The sequence below is a fragment of the Oncorhynchus keta genome, unplaced genomic scaffold, assembly GCF_023373465.1.
Source record: "Oncorhynchus keta strain PuntledgeMale-10-30-2019 unplaced genomic scaffold, Oket_V2 Un_contig_23193_pilon_pilon, whole genome shotgun sequence".
Classification (NCBI taxonomy): Eukaryota; Metazoa; Chordata; class Actinopteri; order Salmoniformes; family Salmonidae; genus Oncorhynchus; species Oncorhynchus keta.
This window is the reverse complement of record NW_026283254.1, coordinates 90570-114392: the sequence shown is the minus strand read 5'-3', so window position 1 is coordinate 114392 and position 23823 is coordinate 90570. Positions and strand designations below refer to the sequence as shown.

At 49.2% G+C, this 23823-nt stretch overlaps 1 protein-coding gene and 1 pseudogene across 51 annotated transcripts in view; one reads left to right on the top strand and one right to left on the bottom strand.

Moving 5' to 3' along the window:
- Window positions 1-586: 586 nt before the first annotated feature.
- Window positions 587-23823, bottom strand: part of LOC118381974 (fibronectin-like) — a 34574-nt pseudogene continuing 11337 nt past the window's right edge. The window contains exons 14-42 of the transcript XR_008109366.1: window positions 22838-23006; window positions 22488-22667; window positions 21278-21406; window positions 19828-20112; window positions 16944-17222; window positions 16452-16715; window positions 15059-15322; window positions 14724-14810; window positions 14008-14199; window positions 12408-12689; window positions 11204-11395; window positions 10947-11036; window positions 9734-10000; window positions 9048-9329; window positions 8420-8575; window positions 8120-8236; window positions 7678-7947; window positions 7411-7598; window positions 7188-7275; window positions 6909-7088; window positions 6339-6620; window positions 6090-6179; window positions 5057-5502; window positions 4186-4324; window positions 3808-3972; window positions 3476-3601; window positions 1243-1349; window positions 1026-1127; window positions 587-906 (exon numbers count right to left, since the gene is read on the bottom strand). The product of XR_008109366.1 is annotated as a fibronectin-like (transcript). The remainder of the gene's footprint in view (window positions 907-1025; window positions 1128-1242; window positions 1350-3475; window positions 3602-3807; window positions 3973-4185; window positions 4325-5056; window positions 5503-6089; window positions 6180-6338; window positions 6621-6908; window positions 7089-7187; window positions 7276-7410; window positions 7599-7677; window positions 7948-8119; window positions 8237-8419; window positions 8576-9047; window positions 9330-9733; window positions 10001-10946; window positions 11037-11203; window positions 11396-12407; window positions 12690-14007; window positions 14200-14723; window positions 14811-15058; window positions 15323-16451; window positions 16716-16943; window positions 17223-19827; window positions 20113-21277; window positions 21407-22487; window positions 22668-22837; window positions 23007-23823) is intronic.
- Window positions 1347-3499, top strand: LOC127921702 (clumping factor A-like). 50 transcript variants are annotated; one of them, XR_008109369.1, is made up of 7 exons: window positions 1347-1477; window positions 1550-1717; window positions 1837-1908; window positions 2392-2439; window positions 2776-2799; window positions 3040-3159; window positions 3352-3499. XR_008109369.1 is itself a non-coding variant. In XM_052505293.1 (7 exons), the coding sequence occupies exons 1-7, from the start codon at window positions 1373-1375 to the stop codon at window positions 3427-3429; spliced, it is 1431 nt and encodes a 476-aa protein (XP_052361253.1). In that variant the 5' UTR covers window positions 1347-1372; the 3' UTR covers window positions 3430-3486. The 50 variants fall into 50 exon arrangements, 48 of the variants coding, with proteins under 48 accessions (XP_052361253.1, XP_052361254.1, XP_052361283.1 ...); XR_008109370.1 differs by lacking the exon at window positions 2776-2799 and adding an exon at window positions 2608-2631; XM_052505293.1 differs by adding exons at window positions 1933-1980; window positions 2200-2271 and having other exon boundaries at window positions 1347-1717; window positions 1837-1884; window positions 2320-2895; window positions 3040-3183; window positions 3232-3486.

The following is a 23823-nucleotide window of genomic DNA, read 5'->3' as shown; positions in this document are numbered from 1 at the left end:
CAATAAGTCCAGGTCTCACATTCAATACAACAATGCTGTGATTAAAGGGATAAATAAAATGCATTAAAGAGTTTCAAAATTACAATAACTCAGGGTCCATCACATTCTGGCAGTGCTACCCATTCTGTCTACACAGAGGCTACAGAAAAACTGCTCAATGATTTCAAACACTATGTTACGACATGGCATCACTACACCAACATTCTCTCAAAACAGTGCTTTTGATTTCAGAATCTCCATTTTGGCATTTTATAGAAAAATAAAACAAAAGAATAATAAATGATTAGGACAAATAAAATGCATTAAAGGTAATACTGGATAGGTAGTCTTGGAAATGTATCATTTGTAAAGAGACAAGCACATCTGAACTGTTAACAAGCACTTCAAACACATACCTTCAGGGACAGGGAAGATTTTAATCTTTTATAGGCACGAACACAAGGAATGTTCCTTTTGACCTCTTAAGTGTAGTCAAATGGTAAATGACAACAGACAACTTAACCAACATTCTGACAGTGTGACAGGGGAAGATCTTTAAGACTTTAAGGCATGGACCTACAAGTATGTTCCTTGTTAGATATTAAGTGTCTCAAAGGGAAATGACAACAGACAACTTAACCAACATTCTGACAGTGTGCAGGGGGTTCTCTTAAGACTAGGAAGGCATGGACCTACAGTATGTAGGTGTGTTAGATATGGTTAAGCTGATCAGTAAGGCACCAATGTGTTAGTTCAGGTCTGTCTCTGACTGGACAGGGGGACCTCCTCTTCAAGGAGACTTGACAGACCATGGGTAAGGAAGAGGAGATTGATCTTTTACTCCAGGGGATTCTGGGGGATGTGTCCTTCTGCCAGTGCGTCTGCCAGTAGTTCAGGTCGAAGGCATTCGATGGGGCACTGGATGTTCTGCAGAAGGAGACAGACATACAAGAGGTCAGTATGGGTCCAACCTCAGCATGGGGATTTCAAGTTCTAATCCAACACATTTTCTCAGTTGTCTTTTGAGAGCGTAGTCTATGACTCACCACTTTGCGTAGTGTGTTGGTGGGGTCCCTGTATCGGACGGGCTGCAGCAGACTAGAGTCCACCTCAGCACCTGGTCTACGACAGTTCTCACAACGCCAGCCCTGAGAGGAGGACAAGCATTACATTTACACACGTTGGTCATTCAGCAGGTGCTTGTCCATGTTGCATTCAACTAAGGTCGGTAAGACAAGCATAGCCATTAGCAGTAAAAGTGACCTGTTGTCCTCCGTAGCAGGTGCAGGTACAGATGGCTCCCAGGTATTCTTTCTGCCACTGGTTACCAATCTGGTACATCTTCCCATCGTCATAGCAGGTGGACTCATCTGAATCACACACACAGGCAGACATGGAGGAGGTCACACAGGCAGACATGGAGGAGGTCACACAGGCAGACATGGAGGAGGTCACACAGGCAGACATGGATGAGGTCACACAGGCAGACATGGAGGAGGTCACACAGGCAGACATGGATGAGGTCACACAGGCAGACATGGAGGAGGTCACACAGGCAGACATGGATGAGGTCACACAGGCAGACATGGAGGAGGTCACACAGGCAGACATGGAGGAGGTCACACAGGCAGACATGGAGGAGGTCACACAGGCAGACATGGATGAGGTCACACAGGCAGACATGGATGAGGTCACACAGGCAGACATGGATGAGGTCACACAGGCAGACATTGATGAGGTCACACAGACAGACATGATGAGGTCACACAGACAGACATGGAGGAGGTCCACAGGCAGACATGAGGAGGTCACACAGACAGACATTGATGAGGTCCCACAGAGGCAGACATTGATGAGGTCACACAGACAGACATTGATGAGGTCACACAGACAGACATTGATGAGGTCACACAGGCAGACATTGATGAGGTCACACAGGCAGACATGGATGAGGTCACACAGGCAGACATGGATGAGGTCACACAGGCAGACATTGATGAGGTCACACAGGCAGACATGGATGGGTCAGACAGACATTGATGAGGTCACACAGTCACACAGGCAGACATTGATGAGGTCACACAGGCAGACATTGATGAGGTCACACAGGCAGACATTGATGAGGTCACACAGGCAGACATTGATGAGGTCACACAGGCAGACATTGATGAGGTCACACAGGCAGACATTGATGAGGTCACACAGGCAGACATGGATGAGGTCACACAGGCAGACATGGATGAGGTCACACAGGCAGACATTGATGAGGTCACACAGGCAGACATGGAGGAGGTCACACAGACAGACATTGATGAGGTCACACAGGCAGACATGGAGGAGGTCACACAGGCAGACATTGATGAGGTCACACAGGCAGACATGGAGGAGGTCACACAGGCAGACATTGAGGAGGTCACACAGGCAGACATTGATGAGGTCACACAGACAGACATTGATGAGGTCACACAGACAGACATTGATGAGGTCACACAGGCAGACATTGATGAGGTCACACAGGCAGACATTGATGAGGTCACACAGACAGACATTGATGAGGTCACACAGACAGACATTGATGAGGTCACACAGACAGACATTGATGAGGTCACACAGACAGACATTGATGAGGTCCCACAGGCAGACATTGATGAGGTCACACAGACAGACATTGATGAGGTCACACAGACAGACATTGATGAGGTCACACAGACAGACATTGATGAGGTCACACAGACAGACATTGATGAGGTCACACAGACAGACATTGATGAGGTCACACAGACAGACATTGATGAGGTCCCACAGGCAGACATTGATGAGGTCACACAGACAGACATTGATGAGGTCACACAGACAGACATTGATGAGGTCACACAGACAGACATTGATGAGGTCACACAGACAGACATTGATGAGGTCACACAGACAGACATTGATGAGGTCACACAGACAGACATTGATGAGGTCACACAGACAGACATTGATGAGGTCACACAGACAGACATTGATGAGGTCACACAGACAGACATTGATGAGGTCACACAGACAGACATTGATGAGGTCCCACAGGCAGACATTGATGAGGTCACACAGACAGACATTGATGAGGTCACACAGACAGACATTGATGAGGTCACACAGACAGACATTGATGAGGTCACACAGACAGACATTGATGAGGTCACACAGACAGACATTGATGAGGTCACACAGGCAGACATTGATGAGGTCACACAGACAGACATTGATGAGGTCACACAGACAGACATTGATGAGGTCACACAGGCAGACATTGATGAGGTCACACAGACAGACATTGATGAGGTCACACAGACAGACATTGATGAGGTCCCACAGACAGACATTGATGAGGTCACACAGGCAGACATTGGAACTGTATTGTGTTGTATTCTGACCTGCTGCCAGAGAAGTTCTGTGTTCTTCCTTTAATATCCAAACAAGTGCAGGTGGTGACTGATGTTAAAGTGCTACTTACGTGGTTCACACTTGAACTCTCCCTTCCCGTTGCCCAGGCAGGTGCAGCTCATCATGGGGCCCTTCTCCTCCTGACGCTCCCATTTCTCCCCGATACGGTAGTTGTTACCTCCATCATGACACCACTCTGTTGATGGACAGGGAGCGCGAGAGAGGGGGGAGATATAGAGAACAAAAAAAAGGTCAGACCTGTTTCATAACATCCGACACTGTCTCCCAGCCCCTAGATCTGATTGGTGTAACCAATATGGCAACCATTACACCCAGCCAGTCAGGTGGCAAGGGATCAATACAGTTTCTTAAATTGCATTGAAGAGGTAGTTAAATACTCACTAGAGGAGTCACATCGGAAGTGTCCACTGCCTAGTCCCAGACACCTGCACCACAGCTTGAAGCCCGTCTCAGACATGCGCTCCCACTCGGTCCCAACGTCATGGTAGGTCGCTGTGAAGGTGTCGTAGCACGAGTCCTTATCTGTGCCGGTGGAACCCTCTGTCACTACAGGCGGAAGAGAGGGGTTCATTTCACCACAGAATCACAGGCTAAGCTGTGTAAGTAAACGCCTATCTATGAACTTTCTGAACTATATTATCTGACCGTGGAACAGCATGACTCAAAACAACATCAGGATTCACTCATACCATCTATTCTATAGGTTAAATGTCAGTACTGATCCTAGATCAGTTGTCATAGTCACTGCTGGTTCCTTACGGGTGTTGCCGGCGGTGACAATCTCCTCCAGGATCTTGTGTTTGAGTGCCCCCTTCAGGGCCTCTACGATAACGTTGTAGGAGGCTCCGCTGGTCAGGCCGATCAGAGTGGCACTGGTGGAGGTACCAGGCAGACGCATCTGAGACAGGAGGGAGAGAGAGGAGATGGAAGGAGAGAGAGGGAGAGAGATGGAGGGAGAGAGAGGAGATGGAACGAGAGAGATGGAGGGAGAGAGAGAGATGGAGATGGAAGGAGAGAGGGGAGGGAGAGATGGAAGGAGAGAGAGGGAGGAGATGGAGATGGAAGGAAGGAGAGAGGGAGAGAGATGGAGGGAGAGAGGAGATGGAAGGAGAGAGATGGAGGGAGAGAGAGATGGAGGGAGAGAGGAGAAGGAGGGAGGAGAGATGGAGGAGAGAGAGAGAGATGGAGGGAGAGAGGAGATGGAAGGAGAGAGGAGAGAGATGGTGGGAGGGAGAGAGAGGAGAGAGATGGAGGAGAGAGGGAGATGGAAGGAGAGAGATGGAGGGAGAGAGAGGAGGGAGAGAGATGGAGGGAGAGAGAGGAGATGGAGAGAGAGAGAGGGAAGGAGAGGAAAGGAGGGACAGAGAGAGAGATGGAAGGAGAGGAGAGAGAGAGACAAAAGGAAAGGAGAGAGAGATGGAAGGATAGAGAGAGAGATAAAAGGAAAGAGAAGAGAGATGGAATGATAGAGAGATTGGGAGAGATGAATGGGAATGAGAGGTGTAGACCGTCATTATAAATAAGAATTTGTTCTTAACTGACTTGGCTAGTTAAATAAAGATGACACTTTAAAAAAGTGTCTCTTAGATGTGTCTTTATATGTGTGTGTATGTGTGTCGTGCCCTCTCACCTGGAACATCTTCTCGTTGACGTGTGTCAGAGGGTTGCAGGACACCAGGTACTCTGAACTCTGCTTGTAAGGCTTCCAGGCGATGGTGGTCTGGGTCTGGGCCTCCTGAGGGATTCCTGTGTCCTTCTCTGGAAAACCAAAGGGAGAGCCACCAGGCACGTTCACGCTCACCACCGGCACCCTGCGCCCCTCCGCGTCCGGAAGGGGCACAAACACCAGGGGTGACTGGCCGTTCCCATAGGGTGTCTGGCCGTTCCCATAGGGTGACTGGGGGTTCTGGTTGTTGTACTCAGTGTACTCCACGTTCTGGCCCTGGCCCCCCAGGGTGTCTAGGCCGTTGTTACCTACTACTGTTGGGACACGGCTCTCCTTTTCTTCAGGCACGTCCAGGTGGTCGTAGCCTCCGGGGCGGTTGGGGAGTGGCAGTGTAAGCAGGGATTCACGTTCTGGCCGGGAGAGAGGGGTTAGGAAGCAAGCGAGTTAGGGAGGGAGTAGGGAGTTAGAGGAGCTGCAGTAGCATGACGCCGCCAGCAGGGGGTGGCAGTAAGTCCGCATACTAGAGCCACTACTGTACTGCAAAGCACTGCACTTGAAGTAGAAGTTGCCCCTAAGCACAGATCTAAGATCAGATTACCCTACCCCCGTTTTAGTTTGAACCATTAAGGGGAGTGGGAAAATATCTGACCCTGTATCAGTGGTTTGGGCAAATATCTACTACAAAGCCTGCCACTGCCGTCAATACCTTTTGAATCGCTTGTTTATTCAAAACGTATTCAAAGTGAGTGAGCAGTATTATTGTTTTAAAAGACACAGCTGTTTGTAACAGATGCTGGCACGACTACAAACCAAATCTAACATCTCGGCCTATGAGTTGCTACGCTGTTCTTACAATATTCTACTGCAGCTAAGCACATATGCAGGCTTCCCAAACCTTTCTTTGTAACATCACCATTCAGGTACAAACAAAAATCTGGTTTTGGGCCATGTGTGTATGTAGACGTATGAGTAAAGTGTGTGTATGTGCTGTACTCACGAGTCCTGGCCGTGCCCACCAATGGGGTGCTTCTCTGGACATTCTGAAGAGCGATGATCTTGATGATGTACTCGGTACCTGGTCTCAAACCTGAAAACATCCAACAACATCAACACAATCGATTTGAGTCGATTCAGGTGTTTTCCATAAACTGGACGTGTTGAGAGGCTTGAGCTTTCAGAGGGTGAAGAGGAAGGGGTGGAGTTTAAGAGGGCAGGGTAACTTGAGAGAGCAGAGTTTGACGTTTACCAGAGATGGTGGCGTAGTTCTGGCCAGCGTGGGGGCGGGGGGTAAGCTCACGGGGCTGCGCCCTGCCTGCCTCCTCGTAGGTGATGTAATATCCTGTGATGCGCGTGGCGGGGGGTTCCCAGCTGAAGGAGATGGAGTTGGGGGTCAGGGAGGTGAACTGGAGGTTGGTGGGGGAATGCACCGCTGGTTTGGCTGTGGTGGCCGTGAGGGTGAAGGGGGCGCTGCGTGCATCGCCGTTGATGGTGTAGATGTGGATAGTGTAGGAGGTGCCTGGCTCCAGACCTGAGGGACATCAAACACAACACACTGTCAGTCAGTCAAGAGCCCACTCTGTACTGTACATGGGTTATGTAGTTTACTATTACTACAATAGTTTAGGTGAAAGTGAGGATGGATAATGTAGTTGAATGTAGATGGGGCGATAATAGGTAATGTAGTTCATTTATAGATGAGAGTGGTGAAAGTTGTGTGATGTAGTCTACTGTAGATGAGAGTGTTGATGGGTGGGTAATGTAGTTGACTGTAGATGAGTGTGGTGATAGCTGGGTAATGTAGTCTACTGTACAGTACCAGTGATGGTGTAGGTGCGCTGCTCTCCTGGGATTGTCTTCTTGATGGCGGGGCGGCTACCGCCGAGGGGCTGAGCTTCGATGAGGTACCCGGTGATGGTCTCAACCTTAGCACGCCAGGTCAGCGTGATGGCCGAGTCCTTCACGTCAGAGATACGCACACGCCGAGGAGGACTGATGTCTGGGAGAGAGAGAGGAAGGGAGAGGGAGAAAGAGAGGGTGAGTTTACAGTGAGTAAACCAGTGGCCAGTCAAGTTAAAACTCTGTGAAAGCTGCTTACTGTCCAGCGTGGTGACCTCTCCCTCCAGGGGTCGGCTGGTCACAGAGTTCTTCAGGGCGTAAACGTGCACTGTGTACAGAGTGGCCACCTACACAGGAAACACATATTGACAGACACATAAATACAGTGACAATACATAACCTGAATATAGACCGTTTAACAGACATCTTTATCTAGAACACAGTTATGACATACATTCAGAATACTGTAGTCTGTTATTTACCATGAGTCCTGGGACCACGGCGCGCGTGGTGTCTGGGGCGATGGTCATCTCCTTGGTGGGTCCATTGTTGTTCTTGGGGTTGACAACCACACGGTACCCAGACAGCCCGGAGCTAGGGGAGCGCCACGAGACAATGAAGGAGGTGTCACCAACCTCAGAGATGTCCAGATTGGTGGGAGCAGGGATAGCTGGGGGCAGAGATGGACATTAAGTATTTGTGTGTGTGTGTGTGCGTGTCTATATGTGTGTGTGTCTGGTATCTCCTACCTGTGGCCTGTGTGCCCACCAGTGGGGTGCTGGGGGTGCGTCCGTGCAGAGCGATGACCTTAACAGTGTACTCTGTGCCGGGGCGGAGATTCCTCAGTACCACGGTATCGTCTGTCCCTCTGGGCGCCGGGCGCAGCTCTCTCTCACCCTCCTCAGGGCTGGAGTACAGCACGCGGTATGATGTCACTGTGCCATCCGGACTGTCCCATGTGAACCTCAGGGAGGTGGAGTCCACCTCAGAGAAGGACAGGGCCTTGGGACGGTCCATTGCTACAAGGAAATGGGGGGGCGGGGGGGGGGGCGGATGAAGGCCAGAAAGAAAGGAACATCAGAATAACATACATTTGAAAATTTCTTTCCTTTGTTATCATGACAGATCAATGTTTTAAACTCTTTTACAATCCGAATGCATGCATACACGCATGTACACACACACACGCACCTGTGATGGCGTTCTCTACCAGAGGTGTGGAAGGTTCTCCATCGGTTCCCAGAGCGGTCACACTCAGAACGTACTCCACCGTGGGCATCAAGCCAGTAAACGTAATCTCAGTCTGATCTAGATCCACGGCAAGAGAAAGAGAGACAGAGAGAGAGAGGTTGAGCACAGGAGTATAGCTGTAGAACAACAGAGGCTAAAGCTCCTTTTTATCAATGTCTCACAACACAGTCACAAAATGTCTGCCGTACATATGATCACAGACCGGCAGAGGGCAGGGGAGAGAGCAGGGGCAGGTCTTACCAGGGGCCACCACCTCAGAGAAAGAGGGGCCCTGTCCATTCTTGGGGACGCTGGTGACCCTGTAGCCCTTGATGGGGCCCTGGGCCGCGGACCAGCGCACTGTGATGGTGTTGTCCTTCACATCAGTCACGTCCATGTTGGTGGGGCCCTCCACGTCTACGGAGAAAGGAAGAGGGAGGGAGAGAGGGGGGAGGGAGTGAACGAGGGAGATAAATCAAATCAAATTTTATTTGTCACATACACATGGTTAGCAGATGTTAATGCGAGTGTAGTGAAATGCTTGTGTTATGGGAGGAAGATACACATACATTACAAATGATCTACACATGAATCTAAAACTATTTTCTTCATCTGATCATTCCTCACTACTGGTAGACCAAGGCATCATTTCCAGATAACCAAATACATATCAAATCTGAAATTGTAATAATGGACACTAGATGGCGACACCAGATCAGAGCCTGTCCCAGACATGAACATGTCTATAAATATGTAGTTGATCACCTGTAATTAACATGAGCATGACACTTAACCCAAACTGCTCCTGTAAGTCTCTCTGGATAATTGTGTCTGCTAAATGACCAACATGTTGATGTAATAAAGGTGCATTAAACCATCAGCCCCGTACCAGTCTTGTGACTGACGTAGATGGGTGTGCTGGAGGCCGGGCTGTCCCCTCTCCCTGTCACAGCGTAGACGGTGATGGTGTAGTCTGTCCCTGGGTTCAGGTTAGAGATGGTGGCCTCGGACTGGGAGCCGGGGACAGTGAACTCCTTAGCAGGGCTTTCTCCACCTGTCTCTCCGTGGGTGATCCTGTAGTACCTCACGGTGACAGAGGGGGCGTCCCAGCGGATGGTGATGCTGGTGGGGCTGGTTGAGGTCACTTCCAGGTCGGTGGGGGCGTCAGAGACTAGTGGAGAGAGGAGATCAGGAAATAAGACTAGACAGATTAGGAAGAACAAAGAGAAGGGAGGATGAAGAGGAGGAGCGAGAGAGACTGACAGAGAGCGAGCGAGACAGACAGACCGACAGAGAGTGAGAGAGAGTAAGAGAGAGAGAGAGTGAGAAAGACAGACAGACAGAGAGCGAGAGACTGAAAGCATAGAACGATAACAGATAAAGACAGAGACATGAGGCTGTATCACAACCGGCTGTGATTGGGAGTCCGATAGGGCGGCGCACAACTGACTCAGCATCGTCTGGGTTAGGGTTTGGCCGGGGTAGGCCGTCATTGTAAATAAGATTTTTTTCTTAACTGACTTGCCTAGTTAAATAAAGGTTAATAAAAAAATTAAACCAGTCAATACTACTCACTAGTAGCCTGAGTGCCAGTGAGAGGCAGACTCTCCTGGTTCCCGCTGACAGCGTAGACCTCAATACTGTACTCTGTCTCGGGAGCCAGGCCAGTCAGGGTGAAGTGGCTCCTGGTCGGGGGCAGTCTCTCGTCCTTGGCCCTGCCTCCGCTGGTCATCTGGTAATGGATACGGTAGCCAGTGATCACGGCGCTGGGGGCCAGCCAGTGGATGGTGAAGGAGTTGGTCAGGACGTCAGCAAAGTCCAGGCCAGTGGGAGAGTCCAGGGCTACGGAGGAGAAGAGAGACACACAGCCATGATCTACATGATACACACGCTGTATGCATACATATCACTTACTACATCCTGTAGGCATACATATCACTGACTACATCCTGTAGGCATACATATCACTGACTACATCCTGTAGGCATACATATCACTGACTACATCCTGTAGGCATACATATCACTGACTACATCCTGTAGGCATACATATCACTTACTACATCCTGTAGGCATACATCCTGTATCATCATCCATCCTGTAGGCATACATATCACTTACTACATCCTGTAGGCATACATATCACTTACTACATCCTGTAGGCATACATATCACTTACTACATACATATCACTTACTACATCCTGTAGGCATACATATCACTACATACATCATCTGTAGGCATACATATCACTACTACATCCTGTATGCATACATATCACTGACACATCCTGTATGCATACATATCACTGACTACATCCTGTAGGCATACATATCACTGACTACATCCTGTATGCATACATATCACTGACTACATCCTGTATGCATACATATCACATCCTGTAGGCATACATATCACTGACTACATCCTGTATGCATACATATCACATCCTGTAGGCATACATATCACTGACTACATCCTGTAGGCATACATATCACATCCTGTAGGCATACATATCACTGACTACATCCTGTAGGCATACATATCACTGACTACATCCTGTAGGCATACATATCACTGACTACATCCTGTAGGCATACATATCACTTACTACATCCTGTAGGCATACATATCACTGACTACATCCTGTAGGCATACATATAATCCTGTACTACATTTGTGGCATACAATCATACATGTGCATTTATCATCATTATCACTGACTACATCTTTTTTACTATTTGAAGACATTTAGCCTGACAAACTGTCCTGTGTCTGTCCATACTCACTTGTTCTCTGAGTGCCAGTGACTGGTGCGCTTTCTCTCTCCTCGTAAACACACACCACGCTCACCCTGTACTCTGTGTTGGGCAGCAGGTCTGGAGGAGAGATGGACAGGAAAACACTTGTTAGTTACCTCATAGTTAGTCCGACGCCACAACACACTGCATGAACCAGTGAGGTGTATGACACAATACATACAACGGTAATAATACTGTTCTATTTAGTTCAGGGGTAGGTCATAGGTCATGATGATGTCACTCACTCTGCAGCAGGAAGGTGTTGGTGGCTCCGCCCACGTTGAGCTCCTTGACATCGTCGTCGTTGCTGCTGGGGTGGAAGCGGATGACGAAGCGTGTGATGTCACTGGGCGTGGGGACGTTGGGGACGGTCCAGCTGACCCTCATGTGATCGGGGCCCACCCCTCCGAAGTTCAGGTTGGTGGGGGCGGGGACGGCTGGGGTGGGAGAGGGGAGATAATTAGGATACTAACTAGGAAATTATGTGGTAACAATACATACCTTTAACGAATTTAACTTGATCGCTTCTATTCCCAAGAAGACCAAAATTATAGTATTTGATAATGATTCATTATTTTACGACAATTTTAACATGCAATGACCAGGTTATTACCATCTGACCACGTAATGACCAGGTTATTACCATCTGACCACGTAATGACCAGGTTATTACCATCTGACCACGTAATGACCAGGTTATTACCATCTGACCACGTAATGACCAGGTTATTACCATCCGACCACGTAATGACCAGGTCCATTACCATCTTATTACCATCTGACCACGTAATGACCAGGTTATTACCATCTGACCAGGTTATTACCATCTGACCACGTAATGACCAGGTTATTACCATCTGACCACGTAATGACCAGGTTATTACCATCTGACCACGTAATGACCAGGTTATTACCATCTGACCACGTAATGACCAGGTTATTACCATCTGACCACGTAATGACCAGGTTATTACCATCTGACCACGTAATGACCAGGTTATTACCATCTGACCACGTAATGACCAGGTTATTACCATCTGACCATGTAATGACCAGGTTATTACCATCTGACCATGTAATGTATAGCTGACTGTAAAGTAAAGCATAACCAACAGGTATTTACAATGAGAAGTAATATAAGAGCATGCCAAGGAGAGGGGAGCTCCTCACAGTTACCTCCAGGCCTTCTGTGGCATGTCCAGATGGGACAAGTCAACCAGACAAGAGAGGACACACTAGAGAGCATGGCAGGTATGAAAGAAAAACCTGGACGCAATCAACAATGACATTACTGCTATGATCAGAGAATATATCTACAACATGGTGAGTATGTAAGGTGAGTATGTAAGGTTTGTGAGGCAGTATATTCAGTATTTAGCTTCTCTCATAGCCCCCCACCCACCCTGTCTAACGACCACCTCCCCTTGTAAAGTTGAAGGTTCAAATCACCAGTCTGGGTTTGCGTTCTGCGTGTGGCCGGCTCGCTCTCCCCTTCCTCCGTTATCGTAGTGACACTGATGTCATAATCCACACCGGGCTCCAGCCCGCGCACCGTATAATGGCCCGTCGACGAGTCCACCGTATCCATGATGATGGGCAAACTCTCGCCCGACGCCATAACCGTTACCCGGTAACTGGTGATGGCGCTAACGTTTACCAGGGCGGTCCAGCGCAGGCCCACAGTGGTGTCGGTGACGTCGACAAAGTCCAGGTCGTTTAGCTTGGGCACGTCTGAGAGGTTTGAGTGCAGAGCGAGGCGCAGGCAGAATAAGACATACAGACACAGAAACCATAGCAGACAGACAGAATCAAAGCAGATGAATGAATATTCCTGGTGATGCATAGCCAGACACAGTGGGACAGACAGCACAGCACCCTGGAGCAGAACAACAGTAGCCATGCTGGTAACAGTTAGATTATCAGACCCATCATGACAGGAAAGGATGCTCATGGGTTTTCAGAGAAATGGTTTTTCAACCGGCATATTCACATGATATCCTCAATGAATTAAGAGCTCTACCTTCTCCATGCATATCTTACAAACAAACAGCCATGGAACATAATTACAGTTCAGCCAATGACCATGTTAGCCGGACAGTGTGCAATTGAGGCATCACAACGGACAAAAGACAAACATGTACTGCAATGGTAATTCAGAATGAACAACTGGGGATTTGTACTGAAATTAAGAGTGATTTTAGGAATTATCCTTCAGTGAAAAGTGCTTTCAGCGTGATCAGCCGTGACAGTGTGTTTTGCTGGCAGGGAGATTCCGTACTTCAGAGAGAAGCCAGACTGGGAGGTTTAGGGGAAGCTGGGCCTGTCCAGGTATACCACTTTTATGGAACGTGTACCGGAGTGTGACGTGGGAATAAATCGGAGTTGGGAACGGTGAATATAAGAAGGGGTGGCAGAAGTATCCAATCGTGCTTCAACCTTTCCAGGCCACGGATTGAGAAGGAGAGCTATCCAATAAACTCACACACACACACACAGGTGTGCAACACACCATAGTGAACACACACACACACACACACACACACACAGGTGTGCAACACACCATAGTGAACACACACACACACACACACACACAGGTGTGCAACACACCATAGTGAACACACACACACACACACAGGTGTGCAACACACCATAGTGAACACACACACATTCAAACACTCCCTTAAAATCAACCAATAGCCAAGACAAAACCATTGAATGTGTGTATCTGTGTGTTGAATCTGTGTTTTATGTGTTGTATCCCTGTGTGTGTGTGTTGTCTGTGTTTGAATCTGTCTGTGTGTGTGTGTTGTGTTGAATCTGTCTGTGTTTGTGTTGAATCTGTCTGTGTGTGTTTGTGTTTAATCTGTGTCTGTGTTTGTGTTGAATCTGTGTGTGTGTTTACATCTTTGTGTGTCTTTCTATCTGTCGGAGCAACAGAACCATGAGCTCCACAGCAAACAGACACTACCTGATCCAGAATCAGTCTAACCCTTCAACACAGCACAGCTCAACCTCAGCCCATGCTCAGGTCCACTGATCTGAGTCCTACCTTGGGTGACAGTGGTGGACACAGGGACACTCTCCAGGTTGTCTTTGACAGTGTAGACAGAGACGTTGTACTCCACTCCTGGACTCAGGTTCTCCAGGATTAACTGGTTCTGGACCGGCTGGACTAACTCCTCCAGGGAGTTTCCTCGCTGCCCATTGGTCGGGGTGCATGTCACTCTGTAGCCTGTGATGTCTGTAATAATAATCATAATAATAATAATAATAATAACAACAACAACAACAACAATCCAAATAACAATAATCATCCTAATAACAATAATAACCACAATAATACAATTATAATTTGGTGGGTGCTTGTATTTCATATATGTACAAGTACGAATTATACGCATGTGTGAATTGGAAATGTGTTTTTTGCATATCCCATCTCCCCCTGAGACAACCTCAGAGAGTGGGGTCACGGCCTGGGTCTGTTGGGGGAGGGGACAGGAGGGCAGAGGAGACAGGGAAGTGAGCAGCGGAGTGAACCAACTTAGATCTGCCAGGATTTCATGGAAGTACTTGTAACCATTCAAAAGAGAGAGAGAGACAGAGACACCGACAGAGAGAAGCCTTGTTCCTGCTGGCACAACGTTCTGAGGAAAGACAAGGTCCAGACAGAGTGATCCAGAGCCACAGTGAGCCTGTCCTGGATCCTGGGCCTTGGGCAGTGTGTCTGTGGCGTGGGCTGTAGGAGGGAGCAGAGTCAATATTTACCTGGCGTGTTGGCGCCGCCCCACAGGACAGTCAGCTCACCCGTGTCCGCGTTGGACTGCGTACTGAGGTCAGTGGGGGGAGACAGTTCTGGAGGGGAAGAAACATCACACATGGCACATTTTAAAAAACAACAGACTACCTTACATGGTTTAAGTAAACTGACTGCAGAAACCTTGAAACAACTCATTACTCCCTGACTGTATAACATCTATATAGATGAGTTTTTTACCCCAAAATGCCTGCAGCAACAACACGTCTTTCTTGGACAAAAGGCATTCTGACCTCAATAAAATAAATGGTTGACCGGAGTCTCTCTCTCTTTCTTGGTTACTTACGAGTGACAACGTTTTTAGTGATGGGGTTGCCGCGGTCACGTCCGTTGATAATGGGCTGTACACTGTAAGTGTACTCAGTCCCAGGGGTCAGGCCTGACACAAAGATACTTCCTGAGTCAGAGGTCACATCCCTGGGTGACTCTCCTCCCTGACTGGGCCTCACAGACAGCCTGAAGCTGAACCTGCTGACAGGGGTCCAGGAGATGATGATGGAGGTGTCGGTCACATCAGTGGTGAAGCGAGGGGCATTACCCATCTTTGGGGCTGAGGGGAGAGAGAGAGAGAAGAGCAGCAAAAGAGAGAGGAAAGAGAAAGTGAGAGACAGAAAAAGAGGGGGAGAGAGAGAGAGGGTGAGGAGACAGAGGAGGGGTGGAGAGAGAGACAGAGGGGGTGGAGAGAGAGAGACAGAGGGGGTGGAGAGAGAGAGACAGAGGGGGGTGGGGTGAGTGGGGTGGAGGAGAGAGACAGAGGGGGTGGGGTGGAGGAGAGAGACAGAGGGGGTGGTGGAGAGAGACAGAGGGGGTGGAGGAGAGAGACAGAGGGGGTGGAGGAGAGAGACAGAGGGGGTGGAGGAGAGAGACAGAGGGGGTGGTGGAGAGAGACAGAGGGGGTGGAGGAGAGAGACAGAGGGGGTGGTGGAGAGAGACAGAGGGGGTGGAGGAGAGACAGAGGGGGTGAGGGACAGGGGGTGGAGAGAGACAGAGTGGGGTGGAGAGAGACAGAGGGGGGTGGAGAGGAGGGGGGGGTGGAGAGAGACAGAGGGGGTGGTGGAGAGAGACAGAGGGGGTGGAGGAGAGAGACAGAGGGGGGGGTGGAGGAGAGAGACAGAGGGGGTGGAGGAGAGAGACAGAGGGGGTGGAGGAGAGAGACAGAGGGGGTGGTGGAGAGAGACAGAGGGGGTGGTGGAGAGAGACAGAGGGGGTGGTGGAGAGAGACAGAGGGGGGGGGGTGGAGAGACAGAGGGGGTGGTGGAGAGAGACAGAGGGGGGAGACAGGGGGTGGAGAGAGACAGAGGGGGTGGAGAGAGAGAGACAGAGGGGGAGAGAGACAGAGGGGGTGGAGAGACAGAGGGGGGTGGAGAGAGACAGAGGGGGTGGAGGAGAGAATATAACATCAGTGTCTTTCCTTTTTCTGCTTCATAATTCAAATAAACTCAAATCTGGAGTTGAATTGATCAATACCATTTAAACACCTTGCCACAAGCTCAGCAGAACAGAAGACGACAGTACTCAACAGAAGATGACAGTACTCAACAGAAGACGACAGTACTCAACAGAAGACGACAGTACTCAACAGAAGACGACAGTACTCAACAGAAGACGACAGTACTCAACAGAAGACTACAGTCCTCAACAGAAGACTACAGTCCTCAACAGAAGACTACAGTACTCACAGGTGGTGAAGATGCCATTGACTTCCTCACTCAACACGTTGTCCTGCTCAGAGTGCAGTTTGACGGTGTAGTCTGTGTCGGGGCGGAGGCCTCGCAGAGGGAACTGGGTCTGACCGCCGGGGATTCTCTTCTGGGTTGGGCTGGAGCCCTCCACACTCAGGAACAGACGGTAGCCGCTGATGCTAGCCCTGGGAGCCTCCCAGATCACTATCGCACCGTCCTCGCCGATGTCAGTGAAACGCAGGTTGGTGGGGGCGTCGGGCTCTGACAGGGGTAACACACGTAGGGTCACAACATGGGTACAACCACAGTATATCTATGAGAATCTCAGTCTATCTGCAGGTTTGAAATGGACGACACTGCAGACGGATTGCTCAGCATCACTGATCTACCAACCCTTCTCACATAGAGTAACGACTTAGAACCTGATGCACCTCGACTTACTCAAACGGATCCCCTCAACACGCTGTTATTGTCTGCACATGTACTCACTGGTGGCTCTCTCTCCCGTCAGCGGCTCGCTCTCCACTCCTCCGTTGATGGCGTAGATGTTGAAGCGGTACAGGGTTCCGGGCTGCAGGTGGGTGATCTCTGCGTACGCGTTGGCCGTCATGGGCAGCTGCAGGGGCCTCTGGGGCGTGTCACCGGGGGTAACGGGGGCGAAGGTCACGCGGTAACCCGACACCTCGCTGGGAGGGCCGGTCCAGGTGATGATGATTTTCACGTCAGACACCTCGTAGAACTGAAGGTCGGTTGGGGAGCGGACTTCCTCTGTGGACAGGAAGTAGGAAGTGGTCCGTGAGTTGACTGAGGCCATCTTGTGTGTTGATGGCCTATTGCCTTGTGTTGCGGTGCAAGAAAGAAGGAGTCAGATGAATTTGAAACTATACGCTGATCTAAGGTCAGTGTTGGATTGTAATGTGGAACATACTTCTACTTTACCAGCTGAGAGGAAGTTGAAAAGACAATGCCAGACAGGAAATTGAAAATGGAGAAACTCTGCTGTCAAGATGAGAAGGATTTAGAGCTGAAGGGAGGATAAGACATCAACAAGAATGACCCAGATAGCGAGTGTGTGTTGTTGTTTTATGTGTGTGTCTGTGCGCGTGCAAGTGTGTGAGTCTGTATCTTTCTCATGTGAAAGTACTTAAATCAGTGAGGGAGGTGAGAGAACCAGTCTGACAGGCCCAGTCCAGAACCAAACAGAGGAGAAACCCTACCCCAGGTTCCATCTGGCCCTACATGGCTAGCGCAGAGCCCTAGGCTCCTCCAAGCTCACACTCTACCAACTGTCACTCACAGCAGGGACTGACTCCACCCGAGAGAGAGAGAGAGACAGAAGCAGGGACTGACTCCACCCGAGAGAGAGAGAGACACAGAAGCAGGGACTGACTCCACCCAAGAGAGAGAGAGAGACAGAAGCAGGGACTGACTCCACCCGAGAGAGAGAGAGAGAGAGAGAGACAGAAGCAGGGACTGACTCCACCCGAGAGAGAGAGAGAGAGACTGACAGAAGCAGGGACTGACTCCAGAGAGAGAGAGAGAGAGACAGAAGCAGGGACTGACTCCACCCGAGAGAGAGAGACAGAAGCAGACTCCACCCGAGAGAGAGAGAGAGAGAGAGAGGGAGAGAGAGAGAGAGAGAGAGAGAGAAGCAGGGACTGACTCCACCCGAGAGAGAGAGAGAGAGAAGCAGGGACTGACTCCACCCGAGAGAGAGAGAGAGAGACAGAAGCAGGGACTGACTCCACCCGAGAGAGAGAGAGAGAGAGAGAGAGAGAGAGAGACAGAAGCAGGGACTGACTCCACCCGAGAGAGAGAGAGAGAGAGAGAGAGAGAGAAGCAGGGACTGACTCCACCCGAGAGAGAGAAGAGAGAGACAGAAGCAGGGACTGACTCCACCCGAGAGAGAGAGAGAGAGAGAAGCAGACTGACTCCACCCGAGAGAGAGAGACAGAAGCAGGGACTGACTCCACCCGAGAGAGAGAGAGAGGGAGAGAGAGAGAGACAGAAGCAGGGACTGAGACAGAAGCAGGGACTGACTCCACCCGAGAGAGAGAGAGAGAGAGACAGAAGCAGGGACTGACTCCACCTTTGAGAGAGAGAGAGACAGAAGCAGGGACTGACTCCACCCTTGAGAGAGAGAGAGAGAGAGAGAGACAGAAGCAGGGACTGACTCCACCCGAGAGAGAGAGAGAGAGAGACAGAAGCAGGGACTGACTCCACCCGAGAGAGAGAGAGAGAAGAGAGACTGAAGAGAGGACTGACTCCACCCGAGAGAGAGAGAGAGAGAGACAGAAGCAGGGACTGACTCCACCCGAGAGAGAGAGAGAGAGAGAGAGACAGAAGCAGGGACTGACTCCACCCGAGAGAGAGAGAGAGAGACAGAAGCAGGGACTGACTCCACCCGAGAGAGAGAGAGAGAGAGAGAGAGAGAAGCAGGGACTGACTCCACCCGAGAGAGAGAGAGAGAGAGAGAAGCAGGGACTGACTCCACCCGAGAGAGAGAGAGAGAGAGAGAGCAGAAGAGGGACTGACTCCACCCGAGAGAGAGAGAGAGAAGCAGGGACTGACTCCACCCGAGAGAGAGAGAGAGAGAGAGAGAGAGAGAGAGAGAGAGAGGGACTGACTCCACCCGAGAGAGAGAGAGAGAGAGAGACAGAAGCAGGGACTGACTCCACCCGAGAGAGAGAGAGAGAGAGGGACAGAAGCAGGGACTGACTCCACCCGAGAGAGAGAGAAGACAGAAGCAGGGACTGACTCCACCCGAGAGAGAGAGAGAGAGACAGAAGCAGGGACTGACTCCACCCGAGAGAGAGAGAGAGAGAGAGACAGAAGCAGGGACTGACTCCACCCGAGAGAGAGAGAGAGAGAGAGAGAGAGAGAGAGAGAGAGAGAAGAGGGACTGACTCCACCCGAGAGAGAGAGATAGAGACAGAAGCAGGGACTGACTCCACCCGAGAGAGAGAGAGACAGAAACACTCCCTAGAAGGTACAATGAAATGGCTCCATGGCTTCAAACTATCATTTTACTGCCTGGGCCAACACTCTCAGAAGAAAAGATGCGATCTAGAACCTAAAAGGGTTCTTCGGCTGTCCCCATAGGAGAACCTTTTGAATAGGAATGTAGCTGTATAGGAAATGATTGATTCTAATGTTGGAAGGGTGATAAAGTGCATGCCAAAAGCAACTCTAAGTCAGTCAAATGACTGCAAGCCAATTCAACTGGAGGACATTGGTCAATGGCCTATGCTCCTTATAGGAGCCATGGGCTGAAGTCAAGTAGGTCAAGTCTGAGGTTGTGTTATGGTTAGAGTGTGTGTAGGGTTAGGGTCATGTTTGGTTCTGTTGTTCTGTATGCTGTCCAGTTCTCTACCTGGTGCTGGCTCTCCGGCCGTGTTGACCTGGACGAAGATGGGCTCGCTCTCCTGGTTCTCCTCCACAGCGTAAATGCTGATGTTGTAGAGCAGGCCAGGTCGAAGGTCAACCAGGGTCACGGAGGTCTCAGTGTCTGGGAGGATGAGCTCGGTGCTGCTGCCCTCTACTGACGGGGTGAAGACCAAACGGTAGCCTGTGATGGGGGCCTGGGGCTTGGACCAGCTGATGGAGATAGAGGTTTCTCCCACCTGGTTGATCTGATGTTCAGCAGGGGCATCAGGAGCTGAGGGGGGATAAGGAGCACTGGATTTTGATTTATTTCTCTTTTATTTCACCTTTATTTAACCAGGTAAGCCAGTTGAGAACAAGTTCTCATTTACAATTGCGACCTGGCCACGATAAAGCAAAGCAGTTCGACACATACAACACAGAGTTACACATGGAGTAAAACAAACATACAGTCAATAATACAGTAGAAACAAGTCTATATACGATGTGAGCAAATGAGGTGAGAAGGGAGGTAAAGGCAAAAAAAAAAGGCCATGGTGGCAAAGTAAATACAATATAGCAAGTAAAACACTGGAATGGTAGATTTGCAGTGGAAGAATGTGCAGTAGAAATAAAAAATAATTAGATTAGAGAAGAGGTCAATGTATTCCTGTCAGAGAGTGAATTATGATGGTGAAAGGTGAGGGTGATGAAGGGTGAGGGTGATGAAAGGTGAGGGTGATGAAGGGTGAAGGGGATGAAAGGTGAGGGTTATGAAGGGTGAGGGTTATGAAGGGTAAATGGGATGAATGGTGAGGGTTATGAAGGGTGAGGGTGATGAAAGGTGAGGGTTATGAAGGGTGAGGGTGATGAAGGGTGGGGTGATGAAGGGTGAGGGTGATGAAAGGTGAGGGTGATGAAAGGTGAGGGTGATGAAGGGTGAGGGTGATGAAAGGTGAGGGTTATGAAGGGTAAAGGGGATGAAAGGTGAGGGTTATGAAGGGTGAGGGTGATGAAAAGTGAGGGTTATGAAGGGTAAAGGGGATGAAAGGTGAGGGTTATGAAGGGTGAGGGTTATGAAGGGTGAGGGTGATGAAGGGTGAGGGTGATGAAGGGTGAGGGTTTTGAAGGGTGAGGGTTATGAAGGGTAAAGGGGATGAAGAGTGAGGGTGATAAAGGGTAAAGGGGATGAAGAGTAACGGTGATGAAGGGTAAAGGGGATGAAGAGTAACGCTGATGAAGGGTGAAGATTATGAAGGGTAAAGGGGATGAAGAGTAACAGTGATGAAGGGTGAGGGTTATGAAGGGTAAAGGGGATGAAGAGTAACGGTGATGAAGGGTGAGGGTTATGAAGGTTAAGGGGATGAAGAGTAACAGTGATGAAGGGTGAGGGTTATGAAGGGTAAAGGGGGGGATGAAGAGAAACGGTGATGAAGGGTGTGTGAAAGCTGGTATAATACCTGTGGTCTGAGAGGTGGTGAGGATGAGGGTGGGTTCTCCCTGAGGGGAAACCTCATACACGTTGACGTTGTATCTACGGCCAGGCAGGAGGTCACTGATGCTCACAGAGGTGGTGGTACGGGGCAGGTCTGATGGACAGAGACAATCAATCAAAAAACATCAATCAACCAATCGGGCTAGAAACCAATTAACACATTAACCAATCAACCAACTAACCAATAAGATAATGGTCTATGCTGCAGGAGTAAGACTGGAATAAACTGGAAAACTCTTCTGGATGGTCGATACTGCAGGAGTAAGACTGGAATAAACTGGAAAACTCTTCTGGATGGTCTATACTGCAGGAGTAAGACTGGAATAAACTGGAAAACTCTTCTGGATGGTCTATGCTGCAGGAGTAAGACTGGAATAAACTGGAAAACTCTTCTGGATGGTCTATGCTGCAGGAGTAAGACTGGAATAAACTGGAAAACTCTTCTGGATGGTCGATACTGCAGGAGTAAGACTGGAATAAACTGGAAAACTCTTCTGGATGGTCTATGCTGCAGGAGTAAGACTGGAATAAACTGGAAAACTCTTCTGGGTGGTCTATGGTCTGCTGCAGGAGTAAGACTGGAATGAACTGGAAAACTCTTCTGGATGGTCTATACTGCAGGAGTAAGACTGGAATAAACTGGAAAACTCTTCTGGATGGTCGATACTGCAGGAGTAAGACTGGAATAAGACTGGAATAAACTGGAAAACTCTTCTGGATGGTCTATGCTGCAGGAGTAAGACTGGAATAAACTGGAAAACTCTTCTGGATGGTCTATGCTGCAGGAGTAAGACTGGAATAAACTGGAAAACTCTTCTGGATGGTCTATAAACTGCAGGAGTAAGACTGGAATAAACTGGAAAACTCTTCTGGATGGTCTATACTGCAGGAGTAAGACTGGAATAAACTGGAAAACTCTTCTGGATGGTCTATACTGCAGGAGTAAGACTGGAATAAACTGGAAAACTCTTCTGGATGGTCTATGCTGCAGGTGTAAGACTGGAATAAACTGGAAAACTCTTCTGGGGTGGTCTATGCTGCAGGGAGTAAGACTGGAATAAACTGGAAAACTCTTCTGGATGGTCGATACTGCAGGAGTAAGACTGGAATAAACTGGAAAACTCTTCTGGATGGTCTATACTGCAGGAGTTAGTCCAGTAAATGGAGCTACTCACCCAGGACCTGAGGTTTGGCTCCGTCCTCACTCAGCTCATACTCCACTCTGAAGCCTGACACGGTGTCGGAGGCTGACACCCAGGAGATGATGAAGCTACTGGACGTGATCTCTGTCACCGACTCAGACGTGTCCACCACGGGAGGAGGCTGGGTCGTCTCACCCTCAGAGGTCACCCCAACTGGACAAGGGAGGCATAACACATTAATAACACTTCAGATTTGTAGGAGAGAAAAAGAGACAGGCTTGTGAAAGTGTAGCTATATAGAGGAACCAAAGAGATGGACACAGTGGAATCAACGGTCGGTGTAACATTAATACACTCAAAACACACCCAGTTGGGAGACTTACGGGAGCCGTAGGTGGTGGTGAAGTCAAAGCGGGTGACCTCGCGGCGTCCATAGCGCAGGATGCTGATCAGCTGACCCTCATAGGTAATACCTGGCCGCAGCCCAGCGATGGTGTACGAGTTCAGGTTACCTGGGATGGTGGCCTCTCTCCAGGGGGCACGGGTGTTTTTCTACCAGGGGTCAAAGGGCAGAGAACAGAAGGGAGAGGTCAGGGAGTGAACTTCAAAGATAGCAAGGGTCAAAGTGCTGAATACATCATGGTGATACGAACCGATTTCTATCTGACGTACTGTATATATACAGTGCCTTGCGAAAGTATTCGGCCCCCTTGAACTTTGCGACCTTTTGCCACATTTCAGGCTTTAAACATAAAGATATAAAACTGTATTTTTTGTGAAGAATCAACAACAAGTGGGACACAATCATGAAGTGGAACGACATTTATTGGATATTTCAAACTTTTTTAACAAATCAAAAATGGAAAAATTGGGCGTGCAAAATTATTCAGCCCCCTTAAGTTAATACTTTGTTTTTGAACCATTCCATTGTAGATTTTGCTTTATGTTTTGGATCATTGTCTTGTTGGAAGACAAATCTCCGTCCCAGTCTCAGGTCTTTTGCAGACTCCATCAGGTTTTCTTCCAGAATGGTCCTGTGTTTGGCTCCATCCATCTTCCCATCAATTTTAACCATCTTCCCTGTCCCTGCTGAAGAAAAGCAGGCCCAAACCATGATGCTGCCACCACCATGTTTGACAGTGGGGATGGTGTGTTCAGGGTGATGAGCTGTGTTGCTTTTACGCCAAACATAACGTTTTGCATTGTTGCCAAAAAGTTCACTTTTGGTTTCATCTGACCAGAGCACCTTCTTCCACATGTTTGGTTTGTCTCCCAGGTGGCTTGTGGCAAACTTTAAACGACACTATTTATGGATATCTTTAAGAAATGGCTTTCTTCTTGCCACTCTTCCATAAAGGCCAGATTTGTG